General features: G+C 38.1%; 1 protein-coding gene across 1 annotated transcript in view; it reads right to left on the bottom strand.

Annotated features, from left to right (window-relative positions):
* The window catches only part of CFAP47 (cilia and flagella associated protein 47), a 347,912-nt gene extending 335,509 nt beyond the window's left edge, over positions 1-12,403 (bottom strand). The window contains exons 1-5 of the mRNA XM_074860922.1: positions 12,242-12,403; positions 8,924-9,075; positions 4,643-4,758; positions 2,459-2,597; positions 116-344 (exon numbers count right to left, since the gene is read on the bottom strand). Coding sequence (XP_074717023.1) covers positions 116-344; positions 2,459-2,597; positions 4,643-4,758; positions 8,924-9,075; positions 12,242-12,403 — 798 coding nt within the window. The remainder of the gene's footprint in view (positions 1-115; positions 345-2,458; positions 2,598-4,642; positions 4,759-8,923; positions 9,076-12,241) is intronic.
* Positions 12,404-19,305: the final 6,902 nt, after the last annotated feature.

Below are 19,305 nucleotides of genomic sequence, written 5' to 3'. Positions count from 1 at the left end.
TAAATAGAATGACATAGTAAATGCTACTAGAAGGTGAATGTTAAGAAACAAAAAATGCAAAAGCAGAAATGAAAACAAGTTTTCAACTAAAATAAAAACCAGAACAATTTCTTACCATCTCTCCTCCAATGGCATTGTCTTCCAGGACTGCTACCCAGTCCATACACTCAGGACTTTCATTGTATAAAGATATCTGTTCAGTTTTTGAAGAGCCAAAGTAAACTGGTCCAAAGTTAATGCATTTCAATACATTTCCACAAGACACTCCTAGAACTTTAAGAACTTGTTCAACCACAACAGCTTTGATCCATACTTCAGTGCCGCCATGACCTTCCAACTCCACTCTGTCAGTAAGAGTAGCAATATAGTAAGTAGCAATAGTAGGTAATGTAGAAAAGTGTTAGGAATAAGCAGTTTGGTTTATATTAGAACCTATGCAAAACTGAACCAAATCAGAGCATTTAAATCACTGGCTTTCCACAGATAAACTAAGCGGGGGGGTGGGGGGATTGGCGTAGAGGAGGGGAAAAAGAGTGTACTTGATTATGTGGTACCTGGCAGGAATATTACCAACCAGGAAGAATCACACATTACGTGGTGGAGTTTTGGGGAGCTTTTTGAGATTTTCCCCTTTTTTAATGTTTGAAACAATAGGAATGACATCTCAAAAGAATCAGAGATGTCCACAGATCATAAAAAGATTCTCAGAAATAAGAGCAGTGTATCTAGGTATCAATTTTGGCATATACTTAGTAATTTTCTCTTAGGCAACTGAAGCTAGAAATCCACTGAACAAGCATAAAAGAACTGCTGCTGTTCCTTCCTGAATGCTTGATCTTGATGATACACAGAATACCAAAGGACCATATAGACACTGTACAAATGTTTGTTATTAGAATTCTACTGGAACAAAGCATATTTGTTGCACAAAACAGTCAAATTTAGTAATATAACTTATTGTTCTAACAGAACCAACTATCCTTTTGAATAACCTGTGACCTGAAAAAAATAAAAAAAAAATCTTTGTTTTTAATAGTCACATATATAACTACACAAGTGATCTGGGAGAGGATCTCAAACTGTAAATATCGTCTTTCAACTTCCAAAGCATAACTACACAATTCTCCAAGACAGAAAAGAAATCCCAAAAAAATATAATAGTGAATTCTTCTGAAAATAATTTTGCTTGTGCATAAAAGCAAAATACTTAGAGGACAAGGCAAACAGAAATAACCAGGGTGTCTTCATCAAAACTGTACTATTTCTCTAACTCAAATTCCTGTCAAATACCCATTGTAAGACTTTCAATATTACCCTGTTTGTTTAAATACATATATACACACAAATTTATATATTTCTGTAAGGTTTGACAAGGAAACTTAAGATTTCATTTAGTCTATAGGATACAGCAACAACTACTAAGAAATACCAGATTCACTGACAGAATTCTGAAGAATTTAAGGCAGGAAACTGGTGAAGGATGAAATCTGAGCTCTGTGTAGTTATGTTCTTTCAGTTTAATAGATAAACTATCTACTAGACTGCAGGAGACAGTAGCCATTTAACCAAGATAGGGTGAAGAAAACAGTGGACAGAAAAGTAAAGGCAGAAAGCACGACATTTTGCAACCAAAAGGTTGCAACTCAGTAGCCAAAGGAAACATTGTATGAAGGAGGATGTAACTGTAAGGCAAAATACAGGTATCGTCTTCCCTGTCACCCTAACAGACTTTATTTATTTCATTTCCTTTTCCAATAGGCTACAAAAATACAAGAATGGGAAGAACTGAACTTTAAGTCATATACCTTAATAATTTAAAAACAAAACAGGAAACAGACACACACACACGCATACCCGCCAAAAAAAACCCACAAAAACAACCACACCCTATTCACTATTATAAGAAAACAGGATTGAAAAGGACTTGCCAGACTGGTATCCACTTACAAATTCTGGCACTTCCTAAAAAGACAATATTCACCATTTGAAGAGAGCCAAGATAGGCATTTAAAAGAGTTAGTGGTTGCAAATACATTCCCTCCATTTAAAATAAGATACACCAAAGGGCATCATAATGTTTCTGAGACTCCTGAAACATACAGACCCAAAATAAAAATAGCAAAGTTACAGAAGCTAAAAAATAAGGAACACAGGATGTGTAGAAAGGTGAAAGATACAAAAGCTCACTGTTAGTTGTATACTGAGAGATGTGCAAACATCCCATACCATTATGACTTATGAGAGATCTTTAATAACACAGCCAGGTATACAATTTATGCATCGCTGTTCTGTGGAGATAATATAATCATCAAATTCATTAAATAAAAACAAATGTGGAAGACAGCAACTGACACCTAGGAGCTTAACTTTTTTAGATAAACATTCACAATAAAGACTAGCATTAATAACAGACAAAGATCTAATTTATAGAGCTGGATTTCTTCAGTCATACACTCACTTTATCACTTCTTTTATGATTCTGGGTACATCTGTGCAGATATCCACTTTAACTGTCTTTATAGATTTCGGCTGTACCACTCCACTGGTAGGTTCTATGTTAAGCAAGATAACCCCATCATATGATACTTTAAATGTACCTAAAACAAATAGAACAGTAAACAGGATGTTATACAAAATAAAGTTGCAGATTTATGTTCTTCTATTACACATTTGGAATTACAAAACACATAACGCAGGTATTCACAAGCAGTACATTTTCCAGTGGAAACAGGAACCATGGAGTTAATACTTTTCAAAACTATTTCTAACACAGAGTAAATCATTATTTCTAGGGTTTCTTTAACTATTACACCCACATGTCCAATGTCACTTTGCAAGCTGTGATTGTAACAGAAAATATACTCACATTCCAAACAAAAGTGACTATATCCTAAAGCAGCTGTAACATTTAAGTTACGAGATAGTGTACACATGGCCCTAGACAGCTACAGTAGTCAGAAAGTTAAGCACATATTGCAGGTAACAACAGTTTTCATTATTTGGTATGTACACAACACAGTTTATTACAGAACACTGAATATTTCCAGGTTATAAAAATATTTTGTAAAATGTGAAAAAATATTAAATGTGTATTTAGCCAGCAGCATGAATTATGTGTCATTATATCACAGCAAGAAATTGTTTCAAATGTTGTAGGAAAAATGCACTGTTCGACCTCAGACAATAGATAATCTCTGATATGAGATCAGAAGCAGGAACAAGGACTCATTTTGCACATGGGATGACATGCAAAATGTAATCCTTGAGTCACAGGCCAGCATACAGCACTTCCCGCTGATGCAGTTTACGTGCTGCCTGTTAGTGCGACTTGCTATATTACAATATCGCCTACAGATTGCTATATTACAGAGCCTACAGGAACACAGATTCAGTAGCTCTTCCTTTGTCTGCCCTCAATACATTTTTTGCTAAACACAGCTTTCTGTGTTTTTGCCTGTGTCCAATCCTGCAAAACTCCATCATGCAACCTGCATGTATCATGCAACAGTTTATAACTAGAAACACTTCCTATACAACATGAGAAATTTCACATCACACAAAGTAGTTGTAGATGCATATATAATGTAGGTTATCTCATCTTCTTTATCTACCCATAATTCCTCAAACAAAGACATTATTATGTATGAAGAAGAGCTGATTATATAAACTACATACTACATCTTTGGGTTGAGCTGTCTAGAAAAAAAAATTTTTCCTTTGCTGTTTAGAAAAAATAAAAAATAAAATTCTGTTCTAACTAGACAGCCATTTGATTTTTTTTTTTTTAAATACTGCAACCCATGTCTGTGTTTCTACAATCATGTATTTTCTCTTGGTACAATATATCTTGTGGAAATCTATGGAGCAAATGTTCACACGACCTTGGCCTAATGCAAGTAAAGACACCTTGTGATATAATAAACAGCTATATAAGTGAGGAACAAAAATAATTAACTGCCTTAATATAGGTTCTTTGAAACTCAGCATAGTTGCCACCCTACTTCTAGGAAAGGTGTCTGCAGCTTTGTCCCATGGCAAAGGCAGTCAAATAGGTTACTTGGAGCATATAAGCATTCTTATGCTCCATTCTCCATGTTTCTTATACTCCTTGGAACGGTCCCTCCCAGAAGTGGAAGGCTGTGCATGTTTTGAAAGCTGTATGATTCAAAAGCTATAGCAGCAAGATAAAAGACCTCTCATTATCTTCAGTTCACTTCCCATCCTAGAGGACTTTAGCTCTGAAAGTACAGGGAGCTTGTAGTTGTTTATTTAACAGCTACTGAGATTACAGAATCACAAAGACAACAAAGCAAGAGCAGACGTGATCTGCTACTCTTTATGTTGCGCATAATAAACCTATGAGAAACTGTTATTTTTACATCTTTCATATGGGACTCAAAAGTAGAGAAGTCCTAAAATTTGGCAAAGTTCTAAATTTATTTTTCACCACTAAAGTGGAAACGTAGTACTGCCTACAGAAGCAATGGGCCATTTATAACACCTTTAGATACAATACTCATAATCTGCATAACCCAGAAGTTCAGTTAATTTCTACTTGGCCACTCAAGTGTTAACTTGCATAAAATTACATTTCCCAAGAAAATAAAATATTTGTATCATTTAATACATATTAAGTATTTACCTGAAGATGATCCACGGTTAGCAATACTAATCTCTTTACTAATTATTTTACTGTTTGCAATCACTGCACCAAAATTAATCTCTGACTCAATTTCCAGATAACAGCACGGAATTAATCTGCAGAGAAAAGACATGTTTATATTTTCCCAAAACTTGAAAATACCTTTGCATTTTTAAAGAAATGTGATTAAGCATTCCAGGGGAAGAGAGTTGTCCTTTTCTCCTAGTTCTCCCACTAGTGTTTACGCAACTCACTTCAGCAGTATAGTGTACACAGGGAAGATGTAAAAGAGATCTAGTTAGTCATTAAAGAGCTTGATAACTAACTAATGTAACTTTAAAACAATATAGCTTTACACATTTAGTTGAAATGGAATGTATAAATTTCTATTTAATTTCAAATACTTCATTATAGAACAAAGAACTTTAAATAAAACTATCTTGAGTTAGTTGCATCACAAAATAAGACCAAAGCCAACATTCACTGTGTTTCATTATCAGCTGCCTGAACTAAAAGCAGAGAGAAAACACGCATGCCAGTTTCAATATATAATCTTGTTTTATAGATACTTTATGTGGCTTCAACAAAACTTATTATAACCGACAGAAGTGGATAATGACACAAATTATTTCTATTATTTAAGAGCCTCAACCAGCATGACATCACTGTATTGGGTACTGCTTAGCCATAACGAAAAGACCATGCTCACTTCAGGAAACTTGTACTTTAAAGGTCCCAATTTCTAATATAATCACACCTCTGATCTCACATAAAACTGTGTTTGAAATCAATTGGAATTTTACATCAGCACAGCAGTCTATCTCTTCTTAACCACAAATAGGAACATGCAGGAACAATTGAATCTCATGATCTGCATTACGTGCAGTACAGAAGACTAAATGGAGAAGAAAGATAAATCTCCTTGGCCAAGCTAGGTAGACCCTGCCCATATAATCTCTTGCATCAGGTAGGGGGGGAGGAGGAGGGAAAGGAAGGGAAAGAGAGGAAAAAAAGAAAAAAAAGAATCAGGAAATGCAACGAAAGAAGTTGCTCTTGAGAATGTTAATACACTGGGTTTAATTGTCTTTAATAATTTATTGTAATGCAAAAAAAGTAGTAGATTCTTGAAAGATATGGTCTAGACCAGCAGGATGTGGAGGAAAAAAAAAAAAGAAAACACCATAAAATTAGAAAAAATGAGCACACTTGAAAAGATCATAAAAACTTCACATTCCAAGAATTCAGACATTCTTCCAAGAAGCTTTGTTAGAAAAATGAAACACAAGTATCTCTCCTCTCAAGATCCAAATACGTAATATCTCAAGTAGACAGGAATAAGCATAAATTCTAACTGCAGTGAGATTTTCTAAGAGATATGGACCTGTGAAAAAAGAGAGATAGTCAAGTTAAAGGTTTTAGGGTTTGTTTTTTAATACAGGGTGAGGTTTGGTTGGTTGGTGGTTTGCTGGTTTGGTTTTGGTTGGGGTTTTTTATGAAGATGGAAATGCCTAACTTCAAATGTTTTCTTAATATTTTTTAAAACAAAAAAAAAATCTTAATTATTGTATTTCAAAAAAAGAGTTTGGATGCTGCCATTAATCCTTAAAAAAAAAAAAAAAAAAAAACAGACACAAAAACCCAACCACAACTGGCTTGTTTGAAACACATTCCCAAACCTTGAGTATAAGTATTTTCTATGGCAATCAAATAGTTACATAATTAAATCATTATACTTGTGTTATTGAGCACATCATAAGTCCGTGGTTCTGTAGAGATTAAGCTAAGAATGTTGTTTGGTTTCCAAAACTTATATAAAATAGATGAGCCACAAATCAATGATTAACCACTGGATCTAGACTCATAAGCTAGGCAAATACGTAACAGCTATTTTACTTGAAAACCAAACAACTGTGCTATTAATGCCACTAAAGTACAATAAAATTCTCCCGGTGGCATTTTTTTCCTGAAAAAACTTAATTTTACAAAAATAAGTGGAACGTTACTGCAGTTTAATGTTGTATGGAAAACTAACCTCTCCTATACTCTCAGTGAATCTTATCCCAGACTAAAGATTATCTTAAAATGAACAGTAGATGCAATTGAAGGAATCACACAAATTGTTAGCAAAGAGGTTAAATCTTTTCACACTTTTCTCCTAAGTCACCAGTGAATTTTTCCTTCAATAAAATTCTACAGACAAAACATGCAGACCCACAGTTTCTACAAATTTATAGTGAATTATATAGGGTGATATGTACCTGTATAACTCATACAGAACTAAAAGCTGAAAAACAATATGATTTTGAAGAAAGAAGACTACAAATAAGCTAATAGGTAAGACAGAAGTAGCAGACATTTAAAGAGGCCATTCTGAATAATATCAGAATAATATAAGAAAAATATTTCTTATACAGTAACACATTATCTTGGATTATATTTATGAATTTTCTGAATTTGCTGTCACATGCTTTAAAGCTTAATTCTGTTTTGCAGATGTAGAACTCTTCAAAGGTACTGCCAGTACACAATCTGAGTGACATTCACCAGAGAATGAAAATAAACCCTATCTATGAGTTGGCAGAGACAAGAAATTTTGTTTGTGTCATAAAAATATACAGTGATCTGATGTAAATCTAAGTATAGCCTTAACAATTTTTAAAATCATTTATTTCAATTCTTGACATTATAGGAATTACTGTTTACTATATTATTATTGATACATCAGTAGAAATAATATTTAAAATATTAAAAAATATACAAACTTTTAAATAGGAAGTGAAAAAAAACACATCAGAATTAAATAAATTTGGGGGAGAGAGGGTGTCTGTCCCCCAAAACAGAACATTGCAAATATTTCCTTGAAAATATTTTCGGGTTATCCCATCAAATTAAACAGTTTTGTGGATATTTCATAGTGGCAATGCAATTTTTATCAAAAAAATCTTTTTACTAGTAGTTCTCAACCAGTGTTACACTATGTACATTAGTTTCTCAAAATGGTTGGTGGTGCATTTTAAACTATGTTTGTACAGAAAAATGTATTTAGTGACCCTTCAGTGCAATAATTGATTATCATCTATCTATAAACAGCAGACATGCATGATGCAAAATGCATTTGGGAGAAGACAAACTCCACAGAAAAAAACAACTAATTGGAAGTGTTATTTCCAAGCCTCCCAACAGTAGACTGCCTTTTGCTAAAAAGAGACAAAATTTACAACAACTTGAAAACCCCATATCAGACTTAACTACTTGTGTCCTACATTAACAATAGTACGTTATATTAAGATTTAAGATGAAATGAGGAAAAGCAAATCAGTGAAAAAGATCATGACATAAGAGGTAAACGACATGTAGGAGTATTGCTTATATGAAGGCAAATCCCTACACATTTCAGGCTAGCATGAGACATCTGTAGGATTGGTTGATTTTTAAAAATAACTCATATACTAAATAATCTCCATGGAAATTCCTTTCTGTCCATACATGTAATTTGTAATGTTAAGATTTTCATAAAAAACTATGATTTGCAATCATTTATGGGATTAATCTGTCCTAATTTAGGCATCTAAAACCTGGACCTGTAAACAGAAGTTTGTCATTCTAATTTCTCTTTGTAGACAAAGGAGAGAAAGGTACACCAGAGCAATTCCCCCTCATCCTGGGATAACCACCTAGCCTAAAACTGATAAACTATATTTAGAAGCTTACTTTTTTGAACCAATATATGTTATATACAGTATATGACATATATCCATATACACACACATAGATGGGCACACACAATCACATACTGATTGACAAAAATGATCCTTGAATTTGTGACCTTATTCTAAAACACACACCGTATTTTTAGAATTTGGCAACATGTGTTTCACTATAATTCAGTTTTGCAAATATGGACAATTACTATAAAAATCTTTTATGTAAGTAGTTCAGTAAGGAGGGAAAACATTAAGATTAGATGTTAACTTGTCTAATGTTGATACAGAATTAGAAATTATCAATGTTATCACAACCAATTTAGAGTAAAACAAAAACAAAACCCCAAACTCTTTCTAGGATCTTAGAGGGACATCACCCCAATTAACTTTTTACCTGTGTGCTGCTCGGGAAAAAAGAAAAAAAAAAAAAATCTTAGTTTTGTAAGGAAACTTACTATTTGTTTTCAATGTAATAGACAGATTAATTACATAGCCATATGTTACATGTATTAACAAATCTTCCACAAGATCAAATTGCAGATAGTAACAGCAGCAGATGAACTTTTGACCATCATACCCAAGCAGGGGGATATCAACTGTGTCATTTTCTATCAAAAGAAGTAGTCTATCTCGAAGATCTTCTTCCCTCTCAGGATAATATTCCACAAGAGCTGTAACTTGAAGTCCAGATGCAACAGGTTTTTCTGGATTTTTCACAATCAATTTAAACTGCAATTTAAGAAAACATAATTTTTTTAAAAAATTGTTAAATATTTCTAGATTAAAAAACATATACATGTGGTTCATTTTCAGAAGAATATGCAGATTGATTTAAAAGTCACAACCACCTTTAAAATATGCATGATTTTATAAAATTTCTCCTCTTATTTACAAAAGTCCAGACTTTTTACAGCAAAACAGAAAGACAGAATGAATACTAACCCATCAAATTACATGGAAGAGTTGGTTTAGCAAAATATCATTTCTAGTCTTTCCAAGAGAGCTCTGGCTTTTCCTACTGTTGCAGTAAACCTTCTGAAGCAACACAAAATCAAGTCAGCTACTACTCAGTGCAGAATTTTTTTAGTACCTGAGAAAGTAACGTGAATTAAATCTCAGGCCAAAGCAGCAACAGAAGGAGACAGCATAAGAGTTTTCTCTAGGTCTGACCATCATTCAGCTGATGTCAACAGAAAGTGTCACTGTACATTGAAAATCTGATTGAAAGGCCCATGGCACCTCCAGTTTTGAGAAACAAAAGAAAACCAGAAGCAGCTGACAGAAAGCACCTTTCTCCTCTCTCAAAAAATAGTCCTGGATTTGTTGCTGTCTGTAAGCATCTGCTTATATCCAACACCCCCCGCATATCTTTCCTTGAACAGAATACACAAGTAACCTACTAACATGCAGTAGGAAATCCTGCAGTTCCCACATTCCTAGGAAAGCCTCACAGCAAGGTCTAGAGCTCCTTTGGTGTTTCAGTTCCCTTACGATTCACATCACTCTGTGCACAATAGGCTTCTGCTCTAAATGCCCAGTTTAATTAATGTTTATTTCTGAGAGTCATCCCAATATCTGTTCTAATTTATGTTTGAAATATGCAAACATATCATTTACTACTTGCTGATTTTATTATCTGAGCATCTCTTTCTATTCCTTTAAAATTCTCCTAGCAGTACAAAACTCAGCTAAAGGAAATTTGTTATGTAACATGTATCATGATTACAGGCTTGATTTTGAAAAAGTAGCCATGTTTTAATTTTGAAGTGTGTAAAATTTCTCTCTTCTCTAAAGAGAATTACACAGCCGAGGGAAAATTAATATATTGTATTATGAACTTTTAATGAAACCTACGGAAAACTACTTTGTGAGCTAAATTCCTTGAAAGGCATTTCTTGGCCATGCACTATGACAGCTCAAGGAAGGTTATTTTTCAGTTCTTGCACTCTATGAATGTAATGCCTCAGAACATTTACAGATGAGTCGTACACTTCAGAGCCATGTATTCACAGATACCAGCATAAGGTCTGGGAACGAGAAAGGGCAAAACAACAGACGTTTCTGGAACTGAGCATGTGAAGCAGAATCTTGTCCCTTAACTGTTATCTCATGCACAATAGCATTAAAACACTCAGCAAAAGGCATGAGATACTTACAGAGGTAAAAACTCTTAAGCTATGAGAGAGTAACATTTTCTCTTTTCTAAAATTGACTCTGCCTTTCCTTCTGGAGCACATGAAAAATTGATAAGGCTGATGAAAACCAACAAAACAGAATAAGCTCAGCCCTACTAAATCAAGCACTCCCAACAGTTTCCAGCTTGTTCCAAAAGTCATCAGTTACAGTGTAGTAAAATCAAGCTGTCTACATTGTGCAAATTAGCAAATTTTAGCAGGGGGATAAAATGCATATGTATTCTTGGCCACTCTTGCCCTCAAAAAGAAAGGCTGAGTAGTCAGATAGTGAAATTATCCAATTATCCATCATTTTGATGACTACCCTGGGCTATATTCATAGTTCAAGCTGCTGTGAACACAAAGCAACATCAGCTTCTGTTCAACCCTTTGATCCTAATTTTAATGTAATTAACAGAAAATAAACTAGCTAGATGAAAGACCAATACAAAACTACTAACTACAACTGAGTTTTGTTGGACCCACATAGGTTACAAGTAAAGGGCTAAACTGGTTAGAATTGTAAAGATGGATTTGCCTTTAAAAAGTCTGGCTATGCAATGATTTTTCCAGAACTAATCAGATGCTATTAATAGTAATCATAGTATCTTGACAAAAGATTGTAAAGCTGAGAAAGCTCTCCGCAAGCAAGCACCACAAATGGACTACTAAAAAAAACTTAGAATACAATACAGAAATGGGGTAACAAAACTATCAATCAGCCCTATGGAAATCCAAGCAAAAACAATTTCAAAAATTGTGCCCTTCAGCTGATCAGGAACACTTCACAGATTTGGTGTTCACACCATAGCAAAGTGATCCATTTCTACATAACGCTCCCTGAAGTAATGAGGAACTCATGGGCTTCTTAAGGGACAAAATTTGTGGAAAGTGCAAAGCCAGCCAGTAAAGCTAAGCAGGATTTGTTACCAACAAGGGACTTGATATGGTAGGACATACAAGAAAGTTAATTTACTTCAACTGAAACGATGGATTTAACAAACAAGGTAGCTCCCTTCAAATTGCTCATTTGAAGCTCTGTAAGTATCATAGAAATGAGACCTACACATTCACACAAGAACACAATAAACCTGGACTGGCTCCCTCCTTCAGAACTGTCACACAAGAAGCAATTCAGTCAACTTTGGCTCTAAGAATGGCCTCTTATTCTTTCCAGTTTATCCAGTTACACAACTATTTTAAATTAATTTCCAATTCACTGGCAAATTTCAGACTCATAAGGTGCTCAGGCACCCGGGGCAGCATTTTCCATTTGCAGTAGCTGAACACAGACAAGCATTTACACCTGCCCAAGCAGCCTCTTACACAGGACCCACCTAACTGGGCAAACCTGTGGGCAGACATCCCCATGCAAAACTGCCAAAAATAAAAGCAGGGCCTCGAGATTTACTTTTCCTCTGGCAACGTTCTGCACCTCAAGGAGGGGCTGGCAAGCACAAGGTGAGCGGGCTGCGGACCAGTTCCTCAGGGCAAGCCCGGCAGGGATGGACAGACCAACGGGACTCGGGGTCGGGTGTTCTCACGAAGTGCTACTGTTATTCACACACACTGGAGTGGTGCGAGGTGCTGTGCAAACAAACACAGAGCCGGCAGCTGACTTGTAGAGAGCGACAGGCCTCGACGACACTACACCCGCCCGCCCCGGCCAGGGGCCGTGGGGGCAGACACTCCCCGCCGCTCCGCTCCCGGCCACCCCTCACCTGGGGCCGGCGCGGCGGCAGCAGCTGGATACGACAGCTCTCCACCCGCCGGTTCTGGACGCTGAGCGCGGCGCGGTAGCAGCTCCCCGGCACCGCGTCCCTGAAACACAGCTCAGCCGGGGCAATGCGCACCCCGGCCACGTCCCGCCACCCACCCGCCATGGCCGCCTCAGCCAGGGGGGCAGCGCGTCCTGGAGACGATCGCTTAACAACGGACGCAGGACGCTGATTGGAAGCAAAAGAGCGGCGCTTCCAAACCCACCAATCGGAAGAGGAGAAACGGGGTAGGGGCGGGCCGAGCCGAGGCGAGCGGTGCGGCCGACGCGAGCGGCGGGGCCCGGGCGTCGTCCCCGCCCGCGCGGTGTCGTTGCCCAAAGGAAGGGACTTCTAGCCCGAAGCTGTGGTGTTTCCTTGTGGTCTCTCCAGGCGCGCTACCTGAGTTTGCCCTTCTACGCCCTGACACACTGTGGCCTCGGCAGGTGCCGACGGCCCCGGCAGGCAGGGATGGTGGGACAGGTGAGGGGCCGCCATTCCATGGGCATGGTCGGACAGGAGCTGGAAGGAAATAACCCCAGACCCGCTGTTTTTTGGAAGTGCACCAAATTGGCTACATCCCATTGGCCTGTGTTTACCAGTGCAGAGATACCTGAGCTGATACCTCCTGTGGGGCTCGGGCTTGGCCAGCATGGACCCTCTTGTTCACCATAGGGGTTTTCCAGCTCTTGAGTCGCTCTCCAACAACAGGCCGGGACAGTGAAGGATAATACAAACATGGATACTCTTCCCACCCTGGATTAAACTGAAATAAAAATGGCCTGAGTTCTGGGCATGCCTGTTAACCACGGTCATGGTCTACACAGAACCAGAGCAGGGCACTAACAAGCTGTCTGCAGTGCCAGCGACTACAGTAATAATTCATTGCATGCATTTACTGACTGGTGAAAGATGTGTTCCTGTTCTGTATCCCTATGTCTTCCGATGCTGTAATTTAAGTGGTAAAATGAAGTTGGCAAGAATCCAGCACTTACGCAGACTGGGAGGATAATGGACTATGTTGTGGTTTTGCTTCAAAGTAGTGGAAACAAGGAGGGGGAACAGCACGCACAGCATGCACGCAGAGCCTCAAACTTCAGTTTTGATTAACCCAAAATGTTTTGCCTGGGATTACTTCATCCCTTGAAAGTGTGTGAGGGCTCAAATTATTTATATTTTAAAAGTCAAATGTGAGAAGCTGCAAACATGGATGGCACAGATCAGGAGAACTGCAAAGTACAAAAAGGGGCAAAAAGCCTATTTTTAATGGGTCAAGAAACCTAGAGGGAGCAAGGAGAGAGGAGAGCCTTTGTTTCTGTTGCTGGGGAAGGATGCTAATAGGTCTTTTTGTTCCTCTTAAAAATTCAGGTGATAGCTACCCATCTGTATATTACTGAAGAATGAATGAATATGACATTGCAACAACTAAGGGTAAAATCCAGGCAGCTGAAGGGAGTTCTTTGGGAGACTACTTGAATCTGTTTTATGGTAACATGATTCTACTTAACTGACACAGGAAAAAGAAGAAAAAATTAAAAGAGATTATTACCTTATCAAAGAATAAAACTCCCTCTGCTTTTTCACTAGAGAATGGAGAACACTTCTACATAGTTTCTCTGATCCTTGAATGAATTCTTGAGGAAAGCCAAGGGACACAAGATCAGACCTCAGAAATACGTGATCCAAAGAAAGAGAAATCTTTGAGACTTTATACAGACATCATGATGGTGCCAAAAAGTCACAAGCTCATTAGTTTATCTTACTTTGGATTATTTCTCAGTTTTCACATTACTGTAACATGGAAATGTTCTACCTTTCTGATCACACTTTCTAGTACTTGGAAATAATCAAATACAAAAGCGAACAACTAACTAGTTCAGAGAATGTGTCGAATATGTCACTTGTTACATACTATTTCACATACAAGTAGTCAGTCACAAACTTATTTTTTCCATTCCACTGAGAATGTAGCAACATTGAGGTGGGTTGACCCTGGCTGCACACCAGGTGCCCACCAAGGCATCTTTATCATTCCCCCCCTCAGCTGGACAGGGGAGAGAAAATGTAACAAAAAGCTTGTGGGTCAAGATGAGGACAGGGAGAGACCATTCAACAATTACTATCACAAGCAAAACAGACTTGACTTGGGGAAATTAGTTTAATTTATTGCCAATCAAATCAGAGCAGGGTAATGAGAAAACCAAATCTTAAAACACGCCCCCCACCCCTCCCTTCTTCCCGGCCTCAGCTTCACTCCCGATTTTGTCTACTTCCTGCCCCCCAGCGGTGCAGGGGGGTGAGGAATGGGGGTTGGGGTCAGTTCAACACCCATTGTTTCTGCCACGCCTTCTTCCTGCTCCAGCGTGGGGTCCCTCCCATGGGAGACAGTCCTTAACGAACTTTTCCCACATGGGTCTTTCCCATAGACTGCAGTTCTTCACGAACTGCTTCAGTGTGGGTCCCTTCCACAGGGTGCAGTCCTTCAGGAACAGGCTGCTCCAGCGTGGGTCCCCCACGGGGTCACAGGTCCTGCCAGAAAACCTGCTCCAGCGTGGGATCCTCTCTCCACGGGTCCACAGATCCTGCCAGGAGCCTGCTCCAGTGTGGGCTTCCCACGGGGTCACAGCAACCTTTGGGCATCCACCTGCTCTGGTGTGGGGTTCTCCAGGGGCTGCAGGTGGAGATCTGCTCCACCATGGACCTCCATGGGCTGCAGGGGCACAGCCTGCCCCACCATGGTCTTCACCACGGGCTGCAGGGGAATCTCTGCTCTGGTGCCTGGAGCACCTTCTCCCCCTCCTTCACTGACCTTGGTGTCTGCAGGGCTGTTTGTCTCTCATATTCTCACTCACTGGCTGCTGTTGTGCAGCAGGTTTTTTTCCCCTTCTTAAATATGTTATCCCAGAGGTGCAACCATCACTGATGGGCTCAGCCTTGGCCAGCGGCAGGTCTGTCTTGGAGCTGGCTGGCATTGGCTCTGTCAGACATAGGGGAAGCTTCTAGCAGCTTCTCACAGAAGCCAACCCTGTAGCCCCGCTGCTACCAAAACCTTGCTACACAAACCCAATGCAAACATTTAATATTTTTAGCAAAACTAGTAGAAACAAAAATTGCTTATGATTTTTCATTTCAGTTCAGACCTTGCTGGAGTACAAGAGGATCAAATATGCTTGTGCACCAAGTCACCTATTAGATCTCACTCATCCAGGAATCTCTAAAAACACAGACAAATCCCTTCGGAAAGTATTCAAGAGGTTGGGAAAAGGAGCAGCTAAAATGATCATAAGGGTGGTTAATTTGATAGTAATTCAGCAACAGAAATGACAGCGATATCTAAGATAATTAAACTAATTTGAACAAACTGCCACTCATACTGCACTTCATTGCTGGAATCAAAATCCAGAGGAACTGTGATTTGAACTGTGAATGCTGACCTACTTATTCTACTTCAGGAGGAAAAAATACATTTAGAATATACTTGAAGGAAATAGGGCCACTTACTGGTAAAACAAATAAAGTGTGTGTATTTTTATATCAGCTTTTAGATGATATAAAGAAACAAAGTCCAAATAAGACTAATAAAATATATTTCTTTGCATTTAATCTTGCAAATTGCTCTGTTTAATGGAAAATGAGAATGTTCAAAATGACAGATTTGGGTTCTAATTCTCTCTAAAGGTCTTTTCACTAAACAAAACATTCTGTGAGAAGCAGAACTAATGAAGATTTTATTGGGTCTTTTTGCTCAACGAAACCATCAGTCTTCACAAAACGTGTAAGAATTGCCAATTCCTGAGATGTCCTTCCCTCTCAGATTGTGTTGAAAGGAGCAGGACCAAAATTATTGAAAAAAAGTGTGCGACAGAGATTGTCAGTTAGGCAAGGCAATCAATCACAAATGCCTTCCTTTTTTTTTCTTAGAGTGACTCTGTAGAAATTGGTAAATGAAAAACCTCTATCAAAAATACATACAGTCTCCATTATTCAGCAATATGGTTTAGGACTCCAAGAGCAACACACTGTGCTATTATATATATCTACAGAACAGGAACAGAGTGATTTTATCAGTGTAATCCTTCAGTTTGGTTAAATAGCCTAAGATTGAAGTCACAGTACTGCTGTAACATGACAATACTGATTTGGGGACCAAGGCTAGTACCAGCACACAGTGCTGAGCTGAACGTTTTCATCGGACAAGCTCACAGCAGTTAGTCCAAAGATTTCAGCACCAAAGTACAAATATGCCCTTTGTTTCCTGCAGTCTGTTCCAATGCATCTGGTATCTTTTTTAGTCACAAAGTGTGAAAACATCCTTGCTCATGAAAAATTTAGTAACGCTAAAAGCATCCATATCCACTCACGATTTCATGTATTAGACAAATATAAAAGTTGCTGGGTAGAAGGAAAAATCATTGAACTGCACTGAGAAACATGATGAAGATGTATATTTCTGAGCTGGGCAGATCATCTCTGATCAAAACAGAACATAACTATGGAGAAACTGAATATATGTAGGTTATAGGAAATTCAGGTAAGGGATAGTTCTGAAAATCTCTCATATAAATCGGGTTCTTTAACAGCTGTCAGTGGCTTTTAAAGACTCCCATAAAATCATGATATTTACCATGTTGAACCAGAGCAGTAGACTTTCCAGGCTGATATCAAGATGTCAACAGCTATTGGCATCAATGAATCAATATTAAATTTCCACTGTACCCAACAAAGATGCCATTTCCTAAAATTACTAATGGTGGGATTCATCTCACCACACTTCACTGATATAAAATCAATGTCTAGCCTAAGCTTCCACTATTGTTAGGAGTCAGATAAGTACCTCCAGAGAATGATCATTCCCCTCCCCTTACATACGTATTTAAAATAGAATTCCATATATCACACTGACTTCATGCATGTCTCCTGCTATTCAGTTACTTAAATAATTTCAAGAATCTTTTTCTTAGGCAGTAATGATAAAATTATTGAGGAGCATGTTCAGATATTAGTGAATTTATTTTCTTTTGCCTGAAGGCTGAAAATTACTGCCTAATCACTTTGTGGTACAATTATGTGTATTGTTATTATACATGTATCTTTTACATTTTATATGCAATTTATCCAACTTACTTCCTTAGAATTCAAGTACTTAGTAAGATAAATAACATTTTCATTGTAATCGTCTGGAGTACTGGATCACTCTCTTGTTTTCAGCTTTTTAGGTACTCAGCCTTCTGAGCTGCTTGATGTTTTTGTTTCCGTGACTTCCATTACAGTTGGAAACCATTACCAAATAGATACGTCTACTTACTTCAAATGCAATCAGACTGTGGTTCAGTATAACCTTCTATGATTACTTGTTGCATTATCAATTCACTTTGTCTAAACATACTACCCTTAGTCCTCATGAACGTCATCATAGCTTGTTGCATTACACTAGGAGGACTCACTTGCCTTTGTAAGTTACAGATGAAAGGATACTACCCAATTTAGCTGGGTCTTTATCCAGTGATGGCTTTGAAGATCAATAGCAAAGCTTCAGAATTGCATTAAATGGGAATTAGGATAGAATGTATCTTGCAGAGTATAGAAGATGTATGCTCGGGGGAATTCATGCTACTCAGTAGGTTAATGATGTATTATGTCAACATATGCTGTGTTTCCTGAAATTTACATGATTTTCTTCAGATTGCTATTTTAACATTTCATCCCACACTAGGTAAAAAGGAGAAACATGGATGTTCAACTGACCTTCACTATTCCATTCATTAGTTTATATATCCTTATCCTAATATTTCTTTCTCAGCTTAATCCTGTGTTTATATATTTTTCCTTCAGTTGAGGGTTTCTCCATGCTATTTGTTGTCCCTTTTCTAGTTACCTGCTATTTTTAAATGCTGTGGTCTACCTGTAAATCTATCTGTAGATTATTTCCTTAATGCAGTTTAATATCCTGTCTGTATTGATATTTTGCATAAAGCAGACATTAAATTGATTTCTCCTCGCTGACTAGTCATCTCAACACAGAGGTTCACAGGTCTTCAGCTCCCCCTTTCAACAGGCAGTACTTTCACCTTATCTACACTTCATTTCAGCTGCCATCACATGGCCTAATTTATCAGCTACAGAAATAGCATGTCTATTCATTATGGTAGTATTAGATATGTTTCTTTTTTAGGCTACATATGATAGGCATTTTGCACTTTCTAATTTTTCCTAGCCATCGTGAAAAATATTTAATGTACTGGGGAAAAAAAAAAAAAAAGCAGGCTTGCAGGTAAGACACTCATTGAGATTCAAGAGCTGACATTTTTTTATCTCAGCAATAAACTTTCTTTCAGCAATTTCATTAAGCACCTATGTAGTATACAACAAAATTACATCCATCAGTGCTGTAAGACAAGAACAGAAACAAGCAATGCATAATAAAAGCAATTATCCAGTGGGAACAGAGGTCACCAGTATTACCAGTCTTGAAGGCTATTCACAGAGCTAATAGTTTGGGAAACTATTGAGAGCTGAATCTTATTTCTTCGGTACTTATTACTTTCTATTAACTGAAGAGGGATCCACATTCCTGAAATTACAATTGCTAGCCCCTGTTCTCCTGGGGTACTTCAACTTACCAGATGTCTGCTGGAAATACAATACAGCAAAGAGGAAAAAATCTAGGAGGTTCCTGGGGAGCCAGCCAGGGAAGGCACCCTGCTGGGCCTGTGTTTGTGAACAGAGAAGGACTTGCATGTGATGTGATGGTTGGAGGCCTTCTTGGGCACAGCTACCATGAAATGACAGTTTTCAATTCTTGGAGAAGTAAGGAGAGGGGTCAGCAGAACTGCTACCTTAGACTTCTGGAGTGAAGACTTTGGCCTGTTTAGAAGACTTTGACAGAGTCCCTTGGGAGGCAGTTCTGAAGGACAAAGGAGTCCAGGAAGGCTGGACATTCCTCAAGAAGGAAATCTTCAAGGCGCAGGAGCAGGCTATCCCCATGTGCCGAAAGACGAGTCAGCAGGGAACAAGACTGGCCTGGCTGAACA

This window comes from Strix uralensis, chromosome 2, assembly GCF_047716275.1.
Source record: "Strix uralensis isolate ZFMK-TIS-50842 chromosome 2, bStrUra1, whole genome shotgun sequence".
NCBI classification, from domain to species: Eukaryota; Metazoa; Chordata; class Aves; order Strigiformes; family Strigidae; genus Strix; species Strix uralensis.
The sequence above is the reverse complement of the archived record's forward strand: the minus strand, read 5'-3'. Positions and strand labels throughout refer to the sequence as shown.